This window comes from Scleropages formosus, chromosome 15 (genome assembly GCF_900964775.1).
Source record: "Scleropages formosus chromosome 15, fSclFor1.1, whole genome shotgun sequence".
Lineage (NCBI taxonomy): Eukaryota > Metazoa > Chordata > Actinopteri > Osteoglossiformes > Osteoglossidae > Scleropages > Scleropages formosus.
Genome location: NC_041820.1, coordinates 16,264,253 through 16,282,488, shown reverse-complemented (window position 1 = coordinate 16,282,488; position 18,236 = coordinate 16,264,253). Strand labels below are relative to the sequence as shown.

Sequence of the window (18,236 nt, the reverse complement as noted above, 5' to 3'; positions counted from 1 at the left end):
CTGCATATTTTCCTACAGTCTGGACAGACAGACAACCCAAGTAATGCATACTAAGGATAGGCAATCAGGAAACACAATGGATGATATCCTTGACACATGACCGGTGTGGCCAATAAGGAGAGGGGGAAAAAAAGAAAAAAAAAAAAAAACGTGTAATTGCTTAAGGGTGAGCATAGTGGGACAGGGATGTGACAAGCAGTGTGAGTAAAACAGACGGGCGTGTGTACGAATTGGAGGTGGAACTACTGTTGGAATTGATGAGGGAGAATGGGCTCACTGAACTGGAGCTGGGCGAGGGAGTACCTTCACATCCACGCTCAATCTGCCCGCTGCGGAAGAGAGCGTCATTTATCAGGTCTGGCAGGCGGCCATTCAAGTCCACTGAGGCCAGGCAGCCCTGGAAACCATCACGGGAGGCCACCAGCTTGGGCAGGTTACTGTACATGCCTGGACCCAACCCAGCAATGTAGAGGTCACCTGGAGGTGTAGGAGGGGTTAACACCATTGTTTAAAACAACACACAAAAAAAAAAAAAAGACCCTACAAAAACTTTTACAGACATCTTTATAACTAGAAAAAGACACTGAAATACAGAGCTGGTTTTCCTGAAACGTACAATTGCAATACTCTCTAAACATTATAGCTAAAAGTGTCAGGTTGTACTGCGTAAAACTCCAGTCAAGTCATTTCTATGTGCTATGTTCTACGTCACAATGCCCAATGAATCAGAGGACTTTGTTCCTGAAATATGACCACTTTTAGACAGTCATGAGAGGGGACAACTGAAGCCAGTTAATCAGCATCTAGGCTCACCTTTCAGGTCCAGGTTTTTGGCACCATTGACAACTTGACTCACTGCCTTGGCATCCACCTTCAGCGTGTGTGTGTTGCTGTTGTCCCTGGTGATGACAACATTGTGCCACTGGTTATCGTGCAGAGCCCTGTCGCTGTTGCCCTTGATGACATTGGGTCCGTTACCCAGGTCGAACACGTAGTGGATGTACCTGAGGGTCAAGAGGGATGAGAGGGTAACTGGCAGTGTGTCTCACTTACCTGTGGTGCCAATTCGACCAAAATGGGGAAAAAAAATCCACAGCGGTAATCATACGTTCACATTGTACAGCATAATGTGCCCTCGAGTTCTTACAGGCCAATGCACACAGAAACTGATGTAATGGAACACAAATCAAAGAAAATTGTTCTTTCACCAAAACTCCACCACCTTTGCAGATAAAAGCTTTTATGTGTTGTAAACATAGAAATTGGTAAACTGCCAAATGAAATATAATTACTCATTCCAGAATTTTGCTTATGTTAAAAGGGACACAGCAGATGAGTACAAGTGGCTCTGTCTCTGGAGTTCTCTTACCCTTTCACCAACTCGACAGCAATAAAGTCGTTGCCATCCCCACTGTTGAAGAGGATGAAGCCATCGGGGGAGGTGGTTTTGAACTGGAAGAAGAGGTGCATGGAGGTGTATGCCTGCAGCGTGGCCAGGCTCAGGTAGCTGTTCTTGGTCTTGAAGGTGACAGGGTCAGCAATGATGGAACGCATGCCAAAACGAGCATTGAGCTCACAGAAGTCAATGTCCCCGTTTTTGCACAGGTCAATGTAGAGCATGCCATTGAACTTAAGACTCTGCAGGTGACCAATGAAACTGGATGGGATGTTGGAGACAAAGCGACGCTCTGTCATGATCCCAGTCTCAATGTTGTGGAACTCCAGGCGGGTGTGGTCACCTGCCATCTGACCTGAACCCAAGAGGGAAAGAGGTCTGGGTTATGGTGTTGTGTCAAAGATTGTCCACTCTGCATTCTTGAAAGGCATTTCAACAATGAGCGTTACACTGGTGAACCAGCTACCTTTGCTGATAAAAGGGGTATTTATCTTAACCCAAGGGCAATTATATTCCTTGCATCACATTTATACAGTATTATATCCACGCTATCAGTCCACCTACAAATCATAGCTTTACAATATCAGAACAAAATCAGAGGCTTAACTTTAAAAAAAAAAAAAAAAACACACACACACACACACACACACACACACACACACACACAAAAAACACAATTCTAGACCATTACTCCATTACACTGGGGCAATGTCACAGTTGTACAAGCTTTATCCAAGCTGTGCTGTGTGTGGAGTTGAAACCAGGGGAAGTACCTTCAGCCATGTCATCGTCAACCGTGAGCTTGTAGCTTTTACCCCGCCGGACCACCCGAACTGTATGCCACTCATTATCATTGAGTTTTTGTCCAGCATACAGCGTCTCTGGTCCTTTGCCTGAGAACAACGGTTGGTTACAAAGTTAATTTCATCTTGAGGTTTAAACCAAACCTTTGCTTTTCACCAAGATGGGGTGAAAAAATAGTAAATGAAATAAATAGTGTCCGTGTGTGAGACAACTTCCATTACAATCTACAGATATGCAAATGGTAGAAATAAATCTCTATATCTGTTTGTTTCTTTGACTTGAGGCCAGAGCCTTTGAACATTACAAATTCTAATTGTCTCTCACCCACTGTCGAAAACAAAGGTTTGGTCGTTCTGAAAAAGTACAAACTTGCAAAGGGCTTTTACTACTTTTTTTTTTTGTTGAACATTTTCAAAAGCTAACATCACTTTAGCATATAACTATTACAGAATAAAGAGTATATTTTCAGTGAAATCTGCAGCATAAAATACTGCTAGCAATCATTAAACTAAAAACAGCTTTTACTCATAACGAGGTCTTGAAATGCCATTCTCAATGTCTTGTATGGAAATGTTCCCCCAATACATACACAGACCATAGAAGAGCGCTTCTGTACAACAACCGTGCCAGAGTACGGCCAAACGCTGAGTAATCTACACAAGCGCTTCGCAGGTGGACAAACTGGTGGAAATTGTTGGCTGGTGGAAGACACTTAATCATTAACACATTGACCTTAGCCCAGGTTCTTAGGATAACGCTATGAATAATCATTTGGAATCATTCAATTGAATGAAGAAATCAAGAAAATATGAACCACCTATTAGTTTAAAAAGTCAATACTGATTCCGTTCGAAGACGTTAAGAGAGGTAAACTGTAAATACCACATTAAATACACATGTGGACTTGAGGGCGTTACGGAACAGAACCGATATGAGAGGCAGCAGCCAGACGCCTGTACCTGGGGGAAAGCCATGTGACATGTACACACAGCGGCGAGAGGGAGGGCAAATTACTGCTCTGTCAGCCTGGGTGCACTGGCAATTCTGAGCACAAAAGTGTTTTAATGGAAAAAAATGATTGATTTAGCACCATGACACCCCATTAACTCGATGCCGCGCTTGAGTCAACTGCCTCAAACTGGAAAATCTTGCAATAAAACGGAAACGACAAACAAGGAATGGGTTAGCGCATTTAAAATGGCTGTCAGAATGTTCAGCCAGACCTCTTTGCACACTTCTGAAGCAGCAGCAGAGAAAAATGGAGTTGTATCAGTGACAATGTTTTTAAACACACGATATGCAATGCAATTAGATGTCTGCATGCTGAAAGATACCACAAAATGAATGCTGATGCATAAAGAGAATATAACCAGCTAGTGTATGATCACTCCACGAAACAACTGTGCATATGATGTCAAACCACATTTTTTAAGAGCGTAACAAAATGTGCAACAAAATGCACAGCTGGCTGTAGTAGTCTGAACCTTGCTAAACAGTATATGCACACTAATCTCTAAACTCTCAGCTGTGTTAATAATACGCAATGCAACTAATATTGTTGTAAATGCCAACACAATAAATTGTTTGGCAAACGTAAAGCTGCGGACATGCGCCAGAATGTCAACCAAAGAGCGAGTCGAGTGCCAGCTTCACACGTTTTACACAGAGTAAGCAAATGAAATGGACAACAACCTGTAAGACCTGTTCATGTCTGCTTTCAGACATTTTCATGTCATTTAAAGTGTCCTGAAGCAATGTCATTGTGAACAGAATGATTGATGACAACAAGCATAAGCAAAAGGTATCAGACATGATGCAGCAGCGATGCTACTGAGTGTTACTCTCTTGTTTTTTCACTCCGGATGAATCTGTCACGTCCCTTATGACACCTCACTCATACACCCTTTTGTGTTGTCACAGTGAGCATTGGATTTTGTGCCCTTCAAAATGAGCAGTCAAGCTTTGTGCTGCAAAATCTCTCACATCATCTTCTATCAGACCACTTTCACCGACATCTGCAGAACTCGGAAGCATTTCTCTCGACTGCTTATCGACATCTGTAAGCCTGCAGAATAACGTCTGCAGATCTTCCACAACAGACACGTCAAAGACTTGCTGCAAGTTCATGTGGCAGGCATAGTCCCAGACTTCCAGGAGGTGGAGCTGCAGGGCTGTGAATTTGGCTATTGTAACCAGTGAAAGCTAGTCACGCAAGGTTTTTTAACATATGAGTAACATGCCTAATCCCTCTGGCTCCAGAGAATGGTGAATGTGGCGGATACTGGCCACCAGGACCACTCACTGAAGTGTACTGTGTGAGGGAAGGTAATGCTGAACAAGATGCACCGACAAAAAGCCAGCGCAGCTTGGATTTCATCCATTGGTTTCCATTGTATCACCAACTGCCTGGTTAAAGACCGTTGCAACCAACCATATATTAGACTCATCTTATAAGAGATCAATAACCATATATCAGAATAACTCAACCAATGATATAAGAATGTCACTGTATAACTACTACAGGCTATCCGACAAGTCAGAAAATGCAAGTTTCTGGTACAATGTGCTGTCCATAATGACAGTAAATTAGAACTAAAAACAAGGTGGATTCAGACAGTTCCAAATTATTATGCAATCTACAAAATGCAAAATACAGAAAATTTGCTTACCTTCTCAAAAGAGAAAAAAGATGACAATTCAATATTTCTACAACAGGTGTATGATAGCAGTTTTAGCGAAAAGTTTTGAATCATTAGTTGACGTAACATCTGGTTTCATGAAGTCAATCACTGGTGAGGCTTTCAAAGACCTGGTTATGAGTAAAAGCAGTTAATTCTTATTGAAAATACATTACACCACCTCACTCCCATCACAGACCCAGCTGTCAAATGAGGGACAATATGGTAAAATCATGTACCAGCATCCTGATGGAACATCAGAGTTTTAAAATGCATTCTCAAATGCAAACAGAGCCCAACACATAAAATCCTTGCCCTCAAGTCATTAACCTCTTCTCCAGATGTGTATATTAGCATTTTGTGCAAATCTTTGTGCGATCCCTGGTTAGGCGTGTTTAACTGGATTGGAGGGACTGCATCCTAGTCAGGCTTTCACACACGCAAGCACACACAATCAAATCTATCAAATCTAACCCGTATTACGATTCAGTAAAATTCGGTAAAAAGCTGAAAATTCCTGGCCCTGCCTGGTGTTCTACACTGACAATAACTAGACCTGGCTGGAATACTGTCTGTGCTGGCAGTTCATCCAAGGCATGCTGGTGCTCTGTGTGCATGTAGAGAAGACTTTGCGTTGTCTCGGCTCTCTAGGCAAAGGCATCAATGAGTGGTGACTCAATAATCTGCTGGGGGATATTAGTCTTTGGCAGTACAGGCATTGTATTGTATCTTCCTCATGTTCCAACTTGCGCCCTACTCCTCATCCACTTTGGTAACGTTGAGCTCTCGCTTTCCATTGTGCCTACCTATTAACTACCGCAGGGCTTTGATAGACGTGCTCGAATAAGTAAGGATTTCAATCTGCCTGAAAACTTTGGCACTCGGGTGAATAGATTATTTACTTTAAAATAACCACACTTATTTAAGTGATGAACAATTTCAAGAGCTTGAAAATGTCCAAGTTTTAACAGTTTTTCATAGCCATTAATCAGAGAGTGATCTCATTCCTTCCGGTCAGCCTCATCTGTTAAACACACAAACTTATATCAAGGTCACACAGTGTTTTCTCATTTGTGGCATTAATATTAGCTTCTATTAATTAATAGAAAATGGACTCCTGCTGGCAAAAGGCAAGGGCTAGATTATCAGCAGTAATACTGCACTCATATTTACCCATATTGTGTGTGGTGGGGATTATTAAGTCACCATTCCTTTTAGTTCTTGTAGCATGACCAAATGACCCCCTTTCACAGACAGATACATCCTTTACACACAGGAAAAATGACAGCAGATTTAAGCATTCTTTAGGAACAAATTATTTTCAAGAACAAAATGAAACTTGAGTATTAACTTACTGGAGTTACAGTTTATCCTGATACAGTCTAGATGGGGAAGAATAAATGAAAGATGAAATTGCATCCTTCAAGGTTACAGCTGCAGACATCCAATAACAAGAGTACCACCCTTCCGGGGACGGCCACATGCAAGAGAACGGCCATTTTACCCACGGTTGTTGCAATCATTACCGGTAAACCACAGTGCCAAATAAGATCAGAGGGAAATTTTAAGCACAGCTATACTGTGTCCTTGTGTTGACACTTCTAGTGGGGGGGGAACTACATAATAGAAAGCCATATAGTATAGAAGCATGGAAAGTCTTGTCACTGGTATTTATAAAATGGCCGTTCTTAGTTCACCAAGCACATGGATACTTCAACCCAGAGTATGTTTTCATTGTGAATTTAGCTGTGACAAAGGCTCAGGCCCCAAAGGTTTCACACCAACTTGTTGACAAACCAGGCTAGAAAAAGCATACGTCTGACATTTAGCAAGAAGATGGTGCCACCCATCTTTGTTGGAGCCATGAGTCTTATGTATGCCTGACATCATAAACTACCACAAATTCCAGCAACAATTCATCAGCATGAAATGCATTGCCCAATGAATGATCTATAACATACAACGGCCAGAGTTGTAAATTAAAAATTAAGGTTCTTCTCAAAGACTGACCCCTGTGGTTGTATCTGATGCGCTGGCTGTCAGGTAGAAAAAGGTCGAGAGGGCTCATGGGGCTATGCAGAGTGCTCAAAGGCAACTCTGGGGAATCTGGGCTGGGTCCATGTGGCTAGGCTCATCATGTGTCGTCAACCGCAACAGAAAAGTGGGAGCAAACAGCCTCGATCCAATCAGCACCAGCACCGTGCAGTGGCCACTGGACCCTCCAGGGAGAGCTTGAACGCTTGTGTGTTGTGACTTCACTGACGTTTTACTCGAAAGCACAAAGGGTGGAAAATGTGTGCATGTAAAATCATTTGAAAATACAGATTTCTGCTACAAAAGTAATCCACTAATTCAAACCTTAAAGTAAAATACAGAATTAAATTAAAAAGTAATAAATTAATCTCACCTATACTGAAGTCCTTTCTTCAGTGCTAGTATTATATGTACATATACAGTAATTTGAATGAAACTCTTCCTTTATTCAAGTACAAAGTTCTGAGATTTGTACTTTCTGGCCAGCTATAGGACAGACTAAGGCTGATTTTGCAAACCTGTATTCTCTGAAGTTATTAGTGAAACTGTATGCATGCTGGTGTTCTCTTTAAAAATATATGTAACCCCAGGAGTTAGGTGCAACCATATATGAACTCTGGAGTTATGAATAAACCTATATATTAATTCATGATATTAATGTTCACATACTTCTGGGTTGTGTTTATACTTACACGTATGCTGCACAGTATAAATCTACATGTATCTTGGTGTTATGTGACCTTTTACAGATTTACTGGACTTGCTCTTTTCTTGCACTGGTGTGTAAAACGTGTGTGTGCATGTGTGTGGAGCAAACAGAAGGCGTGTCGCCAGCTGCAGGTGAAGCTGAGAGCTCTGTTCTCGGGCTGTTTGCCATCCGGGCCGCAGGCTTGGGGCCTTTGAAGGGGTGAATACCATCTTTTGACATAGCATGACAAATGTCATCTACAGCTAGGTAGGCTAAAGGGATGTGTGTAGCAAGTACATCATAATAATAAAAAAGAACCTTGATGACTGAGACAGCAGACAAGAATATAAAAATTATGGAAAGAAAAATATCAATGTGACGAGATTCGGTTCATCAGTGTGGGGGGGAATAAAAAAGAAACTAAACCGTTTAGGCAGTCACAGAACTATATTCTGGTAAAGAGTTCTTCTGTTCTGTCAAGCAAGGTAAATTTGTTATAAGGCCCTAAATACATTAGGTATTAGTATCACTTCTGTTGTACATTTCAGTACTATTTTACCATTATTTTAATTTTACTTTAGTACTGTGACTGTCTTTCTTTGTACAAAAGTATGAAAATTCATATATACTCTTAGAACAAAACAAAATAAAGACTGAAACAGTGACAACTTAACAAAAAACTGCATAAATCCAAAAATATGCCCTAAAACAATTTTGATTTAAAGAAAGAAAATAATATTCAACACATATCACAAAAGGTCCATGCAATTAAAATTACCATTTTAATAAGAAAATATGTATGGTCTTCAGCAACATGAAAATTACCAAATTCAAAAAGGACAGCAATGAGGGGAAGGAAACCTGGTGATGGGCCCCAATGGGCATCTGGCGAGCAGCGGCTGGCATACGATACCTAGGTTGACCGTGAGCTTGACGCGTCCACCATCCAGTTCCAGCCGCAGTGTGTCGGCTGAATCGCGGGATGTGGTGGCCATGAGAAGTCCGTAGGCACGCTGTGACATGAAGCGCAGGGACACGTCCTCCGCTTCCGTGTGCATCACCATGGGCATCACCACCTTCATGTACATGCTCCCATCGTAGCTCAGAATGGAGGCTTCTGTGGGTGAAGGGAAGCAGAAAGGCCTTAGCATTGTTCAAGAGGGTTGAGGGAGTCCAACCCACTAAGATGTTTCCAAAAGTGTCGCAACATCCAGTAAAATGCAAACTCACGAACACAGATGCACAACACCCCATTCTCCAGCTAATAAGGAGCAACATCAATACAGCAAGACAAAGTCCCTTGCAGACAGCTTTCCTCTTTCAGAGATTCAAAAAAAGGGGACATTTTGTGAGTATTTCTTTTAAGTGCCACTTTAACACTCACTTCATCAGTCCACAGATCATATCAGAAAGACATTCTTTAAAAACACAGAGAAGCCTAAAAACACTTAACACCCAAGTCTCTTCATAAAATCGTTTCAGACGTGAATGACCTTGAAATACAAGAACCTGAAACAAAAATCTTTTTTTGATCCACTGGATAGTTCCCAGGAAGTACCCAGGACATACAGTCCTGCATAGTGAATCCTACACTTCTTTCAGAGGGCCTGTACCTCTACAGACACAACATCTGTAATATTGCTGCATTGAATCTATTTTTAAAAGCATGTGCCGTTTACAGATACAGACATTCATCACAAAAGGATGATTCCATGACTGGATCAAGCCAGGAACAATCTGAGATTCTCAGTGTGCAGGAAATGAATTCACAGAATGCCAGCGGTCACGACAGCAGCTCCAAGGGCCTCCTAGCTGGTCCACTGCCACTTCCTGCCTCATGCTGGGACCATTAAGGCCCAGCACTGGCAATACCCAGGCTCCAGCACCCCACAGTGCCTCCTATCCGGAGCACTCCTTATCTCACATTACTGAGCTGGAATATATTAAAGAAGGCAATCATGTGTGCACTATCTGACACCTCAGGTTCCTGCAAAAGAAATTGTGGCAAACCGACAGAGAAAATACAGCCGTGTACCACTGCGGAGTCCCGTTTTACTCTGGGTTTGCGTACAACAACTATAAACACCCTACAGTTCAAGGGAAACTGTCCAGCGAAAATAGCTTGAAGTTGCTACCATAGTAAAATTGTCATAATTATCTGGGAATGGCATGTTCACTGGTATCGCCCTCTAAAGAGAATATATAAACTTACAGACTTCGACAGACATACAACCTGAAGATATGTTAAGGAAATAAAGTCAGCCTAAATACAAAGGTTTACAGGGAATGGTAAATGACAGAACAGGGAAACAGCTGAGAATGAGCCACCCCAGCTGCTGGCAATCACTGTGGTAATGGCCTTGCAGACATGTCCACATTGTAAACCCCCCCCAATAAAATGGGGAATGGATGCTGGGGCAGGAAAGCACTCTTATTGGTCATGCAGGGCGAGACGGCCTCCTCCTGCAACCCAGTGCACCTCCCTTCCCGATTCCCAAGAGACTTAATCAAGCACCACCAAGCCTGGCTGAATGCATCAAATCAATCCTCTTCATACAAATCTGCTTAATTATCTCCTTGAGTTTAACAGACGGTACAAATAGGCCAAACAGAATGAGTTTATTTTATACATAGATGACACATAGTACTAACTCTGAATTTGAAAGTAAATGGATGAAGTAAATCGATGTTTTGCTTCACATGGAGCATCATCCAGGCAGCTTAAATGTTCATTTAGTTTTCCCAGCTGTGAAAACTCCATGCTAAAACCCTCACTCCATACCAAAGCCGAAACTGCTGACAAACTGTACAATTACACAGAGATCAATATGTTATTATGTGCGATTAGCTGCTTTTCAGCCTTTTCTGGACTCCTGCCAGCTCCAATTGACATGGAGCCACTTTGAGCCTCCATAAGGCGTTCAGCGCTCTAGAAGCAGAGCACCAACTAAAGCCCAACACGGTTCACTCCATCCTAAATAATCTAACCCACAATCAGCAGCCTCCACCAGAATGAATGTGTTTAACACTCGGTATGTCCCATCAGCTGCGGCTCATTCTGATCAAGTTTTGAAGCATCAAAGCAACACAAGACACCAGGAGGGCTGCAGGTGCCATTTCTAACATCATGTGAAGGAAGACATTGAGCTCAATTCCATGGCTGGCTGAGACACCACAAAGGATATCAAATTAAGGGCCACCCCCCACCCCCCCCAGAAGGCAATGAACTGAGTAAATGAAATGGGGGCTTTAACACGATTGAATGGATAAGATTTGTAATAAGAATAATTGTATTGTATTGAAGTGACCGTGTGATTTCATGTGATTTACTTGTGTAACCTAGCAACGCTGACCCAAGAGGCCCGTCTGCATTTCACCAAACTACTCATTTGTTGGATGTTAATGGAAGACAACAGTGCAGCTCTTCAGGACAGCAGGGGCAACAGAATGTGTTACATGGCTCGATGGCCCGCTTTCATCCCCCTCCATCTACACTCTCAGGACAGAGTCTACACCACATCTTTGCCACCAGTAAAATAAAGTTTTGTTTTTCTTTGTTTTTCTCAGGTAGATTTTTAGGTGCTTCTACCTGGCACAGACAGTGTTCAGTCCAGAATGTCATGCTGAAACATCTCATGGATAGATGTCATACCTTAAATTGGAAAGTAATGTTTAGTCATTCAAGACCACTGTGTTTGAACAAATAAGTATGTTACATTGACAGTACTGGTACAAAGTACTATGTATGTGTGTAAGTCATTCTGCCAAATCTGACCACCAGAAAACCCTACAAACAGACATACAATGGAAGGGAGTCTGGGTTGCAACAACAGAATACTACTAACTTTACAGGTCAAAGCAGTGAGGCCTCCATGCCATAATCACTGCAGTTACATTTATTCATTTAGCGGATGATTTTCTCCAAAGTGACTTAAATCGTTAATATACAATTATTTTTCCATCTATACAGATAGGAAAATTTACTGGAGCAATTCAGAGTAAATACCTTGCTGAAGAGTACTACAGCTGAAGACAGGATTGAAACCCGTGACCTTTGGGCCCAAAGGCAAGAGCTCTAACCACTATGCTACCAGATGCCCATTAAAACAGTGATTATCATTTTATTGAGCTTATTTCAGTGTGTGTTCCTAGTCTTTCATGTTGCATTTCATTTACTTTCCCCACATAAGCCTGTATGTACAGTCTACTGACTACTGAGCACATTACTGTGTTCATCAGCCTTTGTTAACATGCTTGAACACAAAGCTTCCCTGTCTCAATATCCATCCTAGGTTTGTGTTCAGAACCTGTATCTCTCATGCTCTCACACACAGTCTGAAACGGCTTGTCCCAAGCAGGGTCATGGTGAGCCGAAGCCTAACCCGGCAACACTGGGCGTAAGGCTAGAGGGGGCACACCCAGGACGGGACGCCAGTCCGTCACAAGGCACCCCAAGCAGGACTCGAACCCCAGACTCACCAGAGAGCAGGCCCTGGTCAAACTTGCTACGCCACCGCACCCCCCCAGAACCTCTATCTTTCTAATGTAATAGCAAGATGTGCAACAAATACACGCATACACACAGACTGAGACAGAGACGAAACGGCAAGCAAACACTGATAGAGCAGTGTGGGACAGCTGGTAGCATAGCTGTTAGAGATACTACCTTTGGTCCCAAAGGTTGCAACTTTCATTCCCACTGCCAGCTGTAGTACCCTTGAACAACGTACATACTCTAAAAATTGCTCTAGTAAAAATGACCCAGCTGTATAAATGGGTGAATAATTATAAGTAGCTTTGGAGAAAAACATCAGCTAAATGAGTAAAAGTGTGCACGGCAGGGCTCATTGTAGATGCTTACAGATGAGGTGCCCTTCAGAAAGAGGAAGCAGGAAGCAAGTCTTCAGGTTGTTCAAAAAAGGTATTATGAAGAAAAAGCCCAAGGCTTGATGGCATAATACACTCTCTCACAAATACACTGCACAACAGAATGGGAATTAGATCATGCAATTCAAGTATTTTATTCATTTTAGTTTTTAATTTCTATAACAGAAACCATGCACATAAAAGCTGCTATTCTGGATGTAGTACTAATTTTTATCTGCAGTTGCAAAAAAGAATAAAATATTATAAAGCATGTATGATCAAGAGCAACACAGCATTTGAGGCTGTTAGTCAAAATAATTCTACAGACAGCTGGGGTAAATTGTCTAATGCTGGAAATTCTCTGCTTCCAAATGCTGCAGCGCCATGGTGAATTTATAATACAAAGCAGATGAGGGCATTGCTGCCTCCCACAGGAACTGGAAGAAAATTGCTACCAAAGGATTGTTATGCCAATATTTTGCCATATCTGTCTACAGTGTGATATCTGCTGACTTTAAAAGTATCAAAATTCCAAGCTCAGATGTATCTGGGAGAACAAACCCAAAGACCAAGCAGATGTGTGGGGACTGATGGAGAGATTTCTTATACTTTTCTTTGTAATTTGTGTGGTGTGCGTGAGAAAGGCAGAAAGACCAGAACTCGAGGATAAATACTCCTCACTTCCACCATAATAACTGTCATTACGAAGTGGCTGCTGAAACCAGGCCTGCAGGAGTGATGCTGGGGGGCAGCACTGAGCTTAGTGTGCTCACACCTGCATCCCAGATATCACCTTCAATGGCAAAATGCAGTACACTCAAGCATATTATCACACTCCAACATCTTGCGCCTATCATCATGTGAATGGTAAATAGGTGTGACAGAGTCAAAGTGACAACAACCATCTGATGTCGCAGAACGGAAAAAAGGTCTTATTTTCTCCACAATAAATGACATTCCGAGTGAATATGAAAAACGGTGAAAATTATTTCAGCAGTGCTTTCATGGGATCTGAAATATACTACATTATACAGCACCGGACATAGATTTTGGAAAAAATATTATGAGGATAAATAATGTATGGAAAAGGACTTTGACCTTAAAATGTCCTTTACTTGAAGCCTTCCTTGGCTTTCACTCCCTTGCTGTTTTTCTTTGAAAAGCTGAATTCCTGCACAAGACCACGAGGTGGAAGCAGAGGACACAGACGTGGACACCACTAACCTCAAGCAAAGAATGACTTCAAGGTATTACCTTGAGAAACCCTTGGACGCTGTGAAACTAGCAGCGTAGTGAAAGTGTGTAAAAGCATCAATAAACAACACAATGGCGCTCCTCTCCTGGTGCTGGCCATGAAAACACCTCTCTTGCTTTGGGAAAATAGCTAAAATTCCTGGAGCTCATTACGTGGTCTCTGGACGAGTGACGCTGACAGCTACTTAGCGGCCTACATACCTGGCCACGGGCGGTAACAAGTCCCTGCACACCCAGAAGAAACTGTCCCGTCCACAACCAGCGGGACACAGCCAACCTTTCTGGGAGACTGCATAACTCCTGCTCTCCTGCAGCCAGGGAGAGTTGGCTGCATGTGCGAATCGTACTCGCTGCCTCCTGAGCGCATATTAACTACAAAGGGAGGATTAGTGACACTGTAATAAGTTCCCACCACAGACCATAAATGGGAAACCAACACTTCCACCGACAACAAAGGATCCCTTCCTGTGAGCAAATGCCTCCCAACCCAGCAGGAGCGGCTGCTGCTCCCTTCCTCCACTTCTTTCATGGTTCATTTGAAGGGGAATGAAATGGGAACTGTAGCCAGTGCTGCTCTGAGCTTTGGTCTCACACACTGCCTGTCACCGCAGGGCCCAACGCTGTGCACCGTACAGCTCCTGTAAGTCTCCACACTGTGTCTCTCTCTGTGTGTGTGTGTGTGTGTGTGTGTGTGTGTGTGTGTGTGTGTGTGTGTGTGTGTGTGTGTGTGTGTGTGTGTGTGTGCGCACCCTCAGTGCTACAGCAGGGGGCGCTAGCACCGTGAATCGTGCCCAGGTAAGGAGGGGCTTGGCACTTGTGTTTCCCTGCAATGAAAAACATCCACATAAATTACAGTGCCTGTGTTCAGCATGAATACTTACTGATGACTAATTTACATGGTGTCAGCCTGACTTAGTAACACTACCAAAAAAAAATTACATCAAGTACCGTGCTGTTTCCAGGCTCTGTGTGTGTCCATGCATTCGTGTATGTGTGTGTGTGTGTGTGTGTGTACAACCCCACATTCTGACCGCATCTCTGTTCACTTCCCAGCAGACATATAAATATCCTATAGATGCCAACAATCATATTTTAGACACACAAATTTGCAGTCACGTACGCACACACGCCTTCGTCTAGCGTGCATTCTGAATATTCTTTCTGGATTACTAAGGTTTTCATTAAAGGAATTCGTAACATTGCAAAATAACCTTGACATATAATTATGAAGATAAAGACAAGAAGTGTTGCCTTCTTATCGTGTGTCGACTCGCGAATGTGCTTCAGAAGATGGAGCTGTAGATCCTCACTGTTGCTCATTGTTCTTTTGTAGAGGCCAACAAAACAAAGTGAACTGCAATACTAAAGAAATGTGCTTTCTGCATTTTACCTGAAGAGCAATGAAAACACACCCATCTAACTTTTAATTGTTGTTTTCCCCATGCTTTAAAAATGTGCTGAACTATTCAGTCCACTTGCGAAACATGCTGTCTTTGCACTGATAGTATTTTCAGACCTGGGACGCCATTAGTTCTTTGCTAATCCAAATCAAGACCCGATTCCCAAAAAGACTGTCCACGAACAATTCCTTGAAAGAAACTTTCCAAAAACAAACAAATCCCTCCTGTGCGAGGATCAGTCTGTGAGTACACACGTCAGGTAGCCAATATATCAGTGTACTACAGTGCAAAGGGCAAAGCACAACTGTCGAGCATGAGGTGAAGGTTCGGGATCAGGAACAGACACCACAGTCTGGGTCCCAGGAGAACCCCAGCTGCCAACCAGGAAGAGGAGACATGGTGCTGCCAGATGCTGCAGCAGGACCTTCAATAAGAGACATGGTCCTGTCCACCAGGCCCCTCATGTTGTTTCGGCATCACTGGTTCACGTGCAGCTTTTTGCCAGCTTTTAAAGCTTTACTAAACAAAAGCTCTTGGTGAAAAACTAATGTGAAAAAAGTTTTTGCGTTCTGTCCAATTGCAAGAAAAAGGTCCTAATTAAAACTTATCAGCAATACTGCCTTAGCCAAAAGACAGATTACATCTGACAGACTGTGTTTGATATATTAACACTGCTGGAATAATTTGTGATGTGTATTAATTAGCTTTCCCATATTACTGAGATCAATTAGTTTAACAATTCTAAACAAGTTTCAATATCAATGATTTGCAAGCCATAAAACCACATTTAACTTTACAAGTTATAAAAGCACAGAAATGACACCTATGAGAATTTTAGTATTCAGTCAATCCAAATTCCTCCAAAATCTGCAGACAAATTTTAAAACATAAGCCACACCACCCAGAAGCAATAAATAAAAACTGCATAATAGAAAAACAAATTAAATGCACATATCGAAATGACAGAACAAGCCGGAAAGGCTACCCATGTAAGAATGCGGACCTAAAATGTTGATCCCTGTGTGCAGGTTCTTTATGATCAGCAACTACGAAGATGAGATATGACTTCCTTAAAACAATGAGTATGTCAAACTTCTAAACATTGCGGGTCCAATCTGCTCTGTGTTCATGTTCAGTGTCTTTTCAGGTGCGGTTATTAAAGAATAATAGCAGAATACATAATTAGTGGGTTTTCAGTGGAATACTGTCAACTAAGCCAGCTATCACAGAGCACCATAGAGATGGCTGACATCTCCAGGGGCGTAGAGACAAACAAGCAATGTCCGACCACAGGAATACACTAGAGGTATTGATACATAAAGAATTCACACTGCTTTACGGGCTATATTTAGTTTGAAGGAAAAGGGAATCTAAAGTTAGTCTCCATGTCACAGCTTGATAAGCCCGTGAGCCATAACACCCGGCTCACATACCGATGACAGAGAAGATTAATGATGGGATTTCTGAAACACAACCGGTGACATTTCAAGCACTGTCAAGCATTTGCTTGCATCTCAGTCAGAACCTTATTTTCGTGGACACAGCATGCCATTAAACGATTAGCCATACACCATTTTCGAGAGAAAAAGGATGTGAGGAATGCAACCTGACTGAGGCCAATTGTCCTCAGAGCGGTGCAGGACTCAAAAGACAGCCGGGCTCAAAGCGGCACCAGCACCACAACCTGTGTTTTCAACACCACACTTTCAGTTTTTTTTTTTTTTTTTTTTTTTTTTTTTTTTAAATTGCATGGAAACTGTAACAGCAGCTCATTTTATTTTCCGTCTAAGCTTCTCAGAAAGCGCAGAAAGGGGTCTCCAGATGAGGTGACCTTCGCAAAGCCAGAATCAATAACAATTAGCTTGAGCACTGCAGGCAGTGGAGCATGGGTTGCAGAGGCCACTGGACCCACCATCCATGTGCAACTACACGTCTCCAGCTCCCCTGGACACACAATGCTCCATGTACCCTCTGTTCTTCACTAGCTCTCTCAACAAAGTTCTGCGCAGCAGAAACGTGAAGACTCCACCCAAAGCTCCTGCTACCCTGTTCACAGTGAGACTGGACAAAACAAAGAAGCCCAGAGCTGGATCAGGACTGAATATTTATATTGTTCTCGTGGCCCATGCAGATTTGCTGTATCTATGCCAAGATGGAACACAACCCAGTGTTTCCAGCTGAGCAATGCCGGCACTGCACACTGGGAACTGCGACAGAAGGGTTGTGTGGTGCACACAGGGATTATTAGCGTTTACCCATACTGTGAACACTTTGTTTCAAATTATTACAGCACGTCTGTTGGCCTGAGCTCAGGGATAGGTTATACAAACAGGCATCACCTGCCTCCCTAGATAAAGCAGGCACCTATAACAGCAAAGCAACACCGTAAATACAAACCAGTAATCTCACATGTAACTTAACCAAGATGGATTTTTAGACAATTACAGGCAGCTATTTTAATTTCAAGGTTTGTACACATATGATCCCAAACAAAAAGCAGCCATGACTACGAGCATTTGACAGCAGAAAGTCTTTTTTACAGCAGATTATATAATTGTGGTGATGTACTATGACATTAATTCTAGCTCTTTCTATTGTGTTTGCACAAGGCATTTCCTATCACTTGTTTTGCCTTACATCAGGGGTTTTTAACCTTTTTGATGCCATGAACGCCTTTGGCAGTATGGTGAAGCTTACGGACCCTTTCTCAATAAATTATTTAAATGCATAAAAAAATACGTAGGATAGCAAGACAATTATAATGAAATACATTTAACAAAACATGAAATAGGCAAACTATGATAACTTTGAAGTAGTACTATTAACAATATTTTCCATCTATCGTCAACAACCGCTTGCCCCTGGGGGGGGGGTGGGTCACAGCAAGCCAGAGCCTTACTCAGCGACACAGGGTGCAAGGCCGAAGGGACACACCTAGGACAGGAAGCCAGTCCACTGCAAGGCACCCCAAGCAGGGCTTGAACCCCAGACCCGCCACAGAGCGGCCACCAGCTGAACCCCCCACGCCACGCCACACCACGCCACGCCACCATGCCCCCGCCCCCACTAAACGACATTTTGAGATATCTAAAACAACTGCAAGCTGACCTGAAAAT

At 42.6% G+C, this 18,236-nt stretch overlaps 1 protein-coding gene across 13 annotated transcripts in view; it reads right to left on the bottom strand.

Annotated features, from left to right (window-relative positions):
• nrxn3a (neurexin 3a) overlaps positions 1-18,236 on the bottom strand; it is a 223,762-nt gene that overhangs the window by 123,718 nt on the left and 81,808 nt on the right. For 8 of the 13 annotated variants that reach the window (XR_001964926.2, XM_018727532.2, XM_018727531.2 and 5 more), the window contains 6 exons: positions 8,514-8,717; positions 6,234-6,260; positions 2,170-2,289; positions 1,370-1,751; positions 814-1,004; positions 304-477 (listed from right to left, as the gene is read on the bottom strand). Coding sequence is in view for 12 of the 13 variants with exons in the window: in XM_018727532.2 (XP_018583048.1) it covers positions 304-477; positions 814-1,004; positions 1,370-1,751; positions 2,170-2,289; positions 6,234-6,260; positions 8,514-8,717 (1,098 nt within the window). In the remaining variant the exon portion in view is untranslated. The remainder of the gene's footprint in view (positions 1-303; positions 478-813; positions 1,005-1,369; positions 1,752-2,169; positions 2,290-6,233; positions 6,261-8,513; positions 8,718-18,236) is intronic. The other 5 variants (XM_018727534.2, XM_018727535.2, XM_018727537.2 and 2 more) reach the window with 1 other exon arrangement.